This window comes from Sinocyclocheilus rhinocerous, unplaced genomic scaffold (genome assembly GCF_001515625.1).
Source record: "Sinocyclocheilus rhinocerous isolate Xijiao unplaced genomic scaffold, SAMN03320098_v1.1 scaffold1215, whole genome shotgun sequence".
Taxonomy (NCBI): Eukaryota; Metazoa; Chordata; class Actinopteri; order Cypriniformes; family Cyprinidae; genus Sinocyclocheilus; species Sinocyclocheilus rhinocerous.
This window is the reverse complement of record NW_015628913.1, coordinates 124,633-130,238: the sequence shown is the minus strand read 5'-3', so window position 1 is coordinate 130,238 and position 5,606 is coordinate 124,633. Positions and strand designations below refer to the sequence as shown.

Genomic DNA, 5,606 nt, shown 5'->3' with positions numbered 1-5,606 from the left:
GCGGGAATGACTAAAATAATGCGCAATACAAGCACTATTTAACCGGAGCGAATGAGACGTGTGTGAGAGAGAAGGGGTCGTCGGAGAGAAGAGAGCGAGAATGCGCGGCTGACATTATTGCCTGTGCCGCTGGTAACAAAACGGATCGGCTGGGAATCGGAAAGTGAGACTGATCGGCCGATCACCGATCCGGGCTGATCATGAGGAATATCGGCCGATTCCGATCCCTGGCCGATCGATCGGTGCATCTCTAAAAAAACCGTGTTACACCACCCACGATACGCATCACGGTACTTTTGGTACCTACCGCGGTCCGCCCCCACCCACTTGAGATTGACCCCACTTGCACCACGGCTCATCTCAAATCTGATGATGCATGTAGAATATGGTATGCTGAAAATAATAACGAGTAAAACAGGCCTATTGGCTTCCCACATTACAACAGCAATAATCAAAAAACATGGACAAACAACACGGAATGCCATATGTACGCTAGTATACCAGTCATTTACGCCTTCGTCATCTGGGTTTTGAAAACACAAAGAAAGAAAAGAAATACAAACCTTTAATTAAACTAAGCTTGCTGAATCGCAGGCTAACTGATGTGTGTTTACGGTGCGTGTCGGCTATGTTGTTTCCAGCAGGGGCGGAGCGGGGCGGACGGGGCGTGGTACGAATAGACGAAATTATCGGATATCGCGATATTTATTAAGGCGGTTATCGATAAAATATTTTTTACATATCGCCCAGCCCTAACGCAAATATTGATTTCTCTTTCAAGACTTGCGTTTGAACTGACAAACTAACACAAAAAAAATATGTCAACATACCCATCTTTTTGAGTATCCTTGCAAACATCGTTGGCCATGTCTTAAAGAGCAGGTCAAATGGGTTTTCGAAAAATATATTTTTTGCAGTTTGTAACGTAGCTATCCTTCATTGTAAACAGTCTGCTAAGTTGTTAATAAAAAAAAAATGCATGATAAATAAAGATATTGTCTTTCAAAAGAAAGAGTTGACTCTGAACCGCCTTAACGAGTCTATTTTTTTATCTTCTGCCTGTTACCTATATACATCACAAGGTAACACATTTGCATAATCCCCGCCTACCCGCGAAATACAAACACTCTGACCTGCCCACAAACACTTACGCTAGTTAGTGTGTTTACATCAGGTCGAGAAGACGCCATGTTCTGCGTGGTGAAAGCAAGTTTGTTTTGTTTTCATTGCCGAAAGATGTTGATGTGAAGACATCACGTAAAGTGCCACATACAAAGTTTAAACTTACCACTGAGAAACGTCCTGATCAAGTCGTGCTTGCAATGGAGTTTCCGGTTGAGCGACTGTATCGTTATCATCCTCGGACTCCGGCTCGAATTGATAAGGTAATATCGATGCCATTTTTGTAAGCTTATAGCATTTTTGTTTACAAGTAAACGCCTCCGGGCGTTTCGTTTCCGACACACATTGTATACGGAAAGACCAATCACAACAGACTTGGCCAGCTGACCAATCAGAGTAGAGTAGACCTATGGAAGGGAAGAGTTTACAGACCCTAAGCCCAGAACTGCTTTGAACGAATCGTTTCGAAATCATTGAAAAATGATTCTAATATTAAATGTATATTCTGAGAAAATGACAATGTTTTCTGATCCTAGATACATTTAAACCTGTTGTAGGGGACTCCAACACAATATTAGGACACTTTAAAATACCATATGACCTGCTCTTTAAGTGAACGTAAACAGTCGAGAAAGACAACGCATGTGTATCAGTATCAGTGTACTGGATCTGTGAATTATGTTTTAAAGAAACAGCAGTCTATTCCTGCTATCTGTGTTTTTAATGTTAAACAACAAAATAAAAGGAAATCACTCACTTCTCTTGATTGAATAGCTTTTGTAACTTCATCAAGGATTGGTCTTTAATTTAAACAGTGAAATATGCACAGTTGTTTTAGCTACATTTGTTTACTTTTAAATGTGCCTGAAAATTACTGTTTAACACCTGAAAACACTGTTTATTTTATTTGTATCTTTGCTCTATTGTATTTATTTGTGTTGTTGCATTTAGTTTGATTATTTTTTATTATTTTCTTTATTTTTATTTGAACATAGTCCTAAAGGGACTTTGACCGTACCGAACCGTGACCCTAAAACCTTGAACCGAACCATGAGCAATCTGAACCATTACACCCCTACTATTATCAGAATCAGAATCAGCTTTATTACCAGGTATGTTTACACATACGAGGAATTTGTTTTCGTGACAGAAGCTTCCACAGTGTAACAGAATGACAGTGACAGAACAAAAAACACAGACTTATGGTGATTAGTAGTAAATCTCCAGCACGTGCTTTCAGATGGAGTGGCATTTACTACACAGAGCTGTAGTTCACTGACAAGCTACACAAAATCGCGTTCAAAATCGCAGGCGACATTTATTTATTAACATTTACTGTATATTTATAGTCACAACTAAAATTTTATAAAGCTTATTGGTGATTTAAAACATATTATCATCCAGCATCACTGAAAATAGGTTAATATTGTGAGCTGACCTGCAATAGAGCAACAACCAGGTGGTCACCCTATGAGAATATAGAGTTCACACTCGAGGAAGAAAAAAAAACATCAATTTCATTCAGAGGTCAAAACTGAAAAGAATATGCAATTTGGTGCAGATATGCAAAAAAATAAGAAATCAGGAAGGGGGCCAACACTTTTTCACACCACTGTATTTGGCCAAAAAGTAAGAGGAAATTCTAAATCATTGAAATTTTTACTGTATATTAGACTATAAATAAAATGGTAAACATCATCTGTCACTCAATATATCCCAATAATATTTTAGTAAGATGATACCTAAATGCTTAGTTTAAAACTCTGTAGTTTCAATTGTGGGGTGCAAAACATAATGTTAATAATGAAATAACTTTTTTCAAAAGTCTGTTGTATCATATTTGACACACACATGCTAACATGACCATTTTGCAAAACAATTATGTATGAATAATCAAGTAGCCCAAGTTGCTTCAGTCCAGTAAATGTTCATCTTGAAATATTAATAACAATATTAATTTAGTTCCTATGTTTACTTAATAAAAAGGCTTTTTACTTGCTAAAATAGTATGAACTATCAGTCAGGGTCAGAAGGCATGTAGTAGTTTGTGTATAACAGTTTTTTAAGCAAGTTTTTTTTTTCATGCTGACAATTTAGAGGCCTTACAAATTCATGCATCAAATATGATACAGTAGGCTTTACAAAGTTAAGATGCATGCACTGGCAGGAAAAAAGACCAGCCTGAGAGCACCGTTTCTCATTTCACATGCGAAGACAGTGTTTACATTAAAGTCAAAGGCACAACAGTAAAAACAGCATCAGGTTTTGGCACAAATACATTTTATGTGGGCGCCTGACTCATGAGCTCGGAGTAAAAGAACTTCTTTGAAGGAATTCCTAATCTAGTCAGTTCAAGTCAAGGTGATTAAAATGACAAAGTTGGAAGTAAAGACTTCTCATATTTATTAAAAGTGCCAAACACATCTCTAGCCACCACCAGAGATGTCTAGTTTCACTGTACTTTTCTCTCAGGATTATGTAATAAGAAAACGGTCTCAAACAGCAATGAACAATGGAGAGCATTCTCTCTGTCATACTGGAGTATCAACGTGACTCAGTAGGCAAGTTTCTGTCAGAGCACAGGCTGAAAACTGATGCCTAGGATTCAACCTTGAGCTTCAATAAAGGTCACCTTTTAATTTGTGAAGTGTTTTTTTTTGAGTTGCAACCAAACAAGATTGCAACGCAACCAAAACAGATTGTATCGCAACAAGTATAACTGGCAAGAACACTGAAACTGACCAAACAGATCGGTTTATGAAAACAATACACATGTACACTTAAATGTATGTCAACTCACCGGCAAATCAACACTGACATCTGTGCCATCTAACAAAGACACTCGGCAGGTGATGATGGACTTTGCATCTCCAGCAGCAGGGATGTGTGTTGTGGCTCGCTGGGCTTCCCGGAGTCGAGCTTTCTCGGCATGTTTGCGGATGGACCGCCGGCCCAAAGTCCGGCGAAGGAAGCTCAGCATGTTCAGGAAGATTCGTTAGTCAAGTCTGGAAGAAAGACCATCTCAGTTACAAATTACAACTCGCTATAGTTCTTAACTCTAACCACAGTTGAACTGTAGAATCTATAATAAGACCATTAACTCAGATTGTATGTATATGTATGTATGTATGTATTGTGCTGTATGTATAGCAACTATTATTTAACTGAATCATCTGTAATAAGACCACAGTAACAAGGAAAAACCACCAGTTACGTCAATACAACTATAATTTCCATAAAACAAACTGTAGTATTTATGAAAAAATAAAGGTGTAAGATATTTAGAGACTCTGAATACAACTGCAATTAACTAAAATTAAGCTGTTACCTTCACTCTCTTCACTATAGTAACACTGTGGTAAATATACATTATAGACAGTGGTCTGTTGTTTCCTTTTATTACAAGTTATTAATTTCTCTGTCTTAAAAATTAAACCAGCAGCTCACTAACACCAACGCACCTTTTAAGGAAAAAAAAGTTTAAAATATCGGCTGACAAAACATCACACGTTTAACGCTGCTGTGAGGCGTGCACGTGCAATATCCAAAATGTTTCATATTTCGATCAAAATCATTGCGAGTGTCTCACGATCACGCGCTGACTGACTGAACTCCACTGACACCTGTTTGCGCAGAATTTACATTGAACGGCGGAACGACCTAAAAGCGCTGTATTTATTTAATAATACAAACAGTAGAGCTTACAATACAGCTATAGTGATTAATCAAAAGATATATATTGCGCCCACCTCTGGGATGAGCGCACTCGAGACGCTCGCGCGTTAGCGGCGCCAATCCACTTGTTGATCCTCAGGCAGACCACAGACAAAAGCGATACTTACTTGCAGACTGATTAATATTCCGCCAATGAGTCCTCTAGCATCGGCCTTTATCAATAAACAGCTTTGTGTTTTGAAATATCCATCTTCTACGGCGCAGTGTGGCTCAGCCACATTATTTGTTTGGAGGTAAGTGTAACTGATATTCGCCCTTGTCCGAAAGATTGTGGGGTGGCTGTTTAGTGTTTTCCCTCAGGAAATGACGTCACGCAAATCCCTAAAAGTGGATTTACATTTAAAGGGCCGGTGTGGAGTGAAAATGGACTCGACACTTTTAACACTCAGCTACATTATTATTACAATATTATTAAACTTACATTTTTATTATCTTTCGGAAAACTATAATCAGCTATTGTGCGAGTGTGACATGTCAGAAAAAGTGTTAATCAGTTAAGCAGCACATCCTAATCCAGTTTCAGACACAAAAATTGACTGACAGAAATGAAAACATTCATGAGAACTATTGGAACTTTGTGTACTAAAACTGCATAGGCCTATCCCCCATACTTTACTATAGTACAGTAATCAGATGGTAATACCATGCTACTGATTTCCAAATTAATGTACTATGGTATTTACATTACTAATAATACCATATATATATATATATATATATATATATATATATATATATACATATATATA

The 5,606-nt window shown here is 37.7% G+C and overlaps 1 protein-coding gene across 5 annotated transcripts in view; it reads right to left on the bottom strand.

Annotated features, from left to right (window-relative positions):
- Positions 1–5,137, bottom strand: part of LOC107738499 (band 4.1-like protein 5) — a 52,024-nt gene extending 46,887 nt beyond the window's left edge. For 4 of the 5 annotated variants that reach the window (XM_016550249.1, XM_016550251.1, XM_016550252.1 and 1 more), the window contains exons 1-2: positions 4,872–5,137; positions 3,923–4,127 (exon numbers count right to left, since the gene is read on the bottom strand). In XM_016550249.1, coding sequence (XP_016405735.1) covers positions 3,923–4,102 — 180 coding nt within the window. In that variant the 5' untranslated portion in view covers positions 4,103–4,127; positions 4,872–5,137. The remainder of the gene's footprint in view (positions 1–3,922; positions 4,128–4,871) is intronic. The other variant, XM_016550250.1, reaches the window with a different exon arrangement.
- Positions 5,138–5,606: the final 469 nt, after the last annotated feature.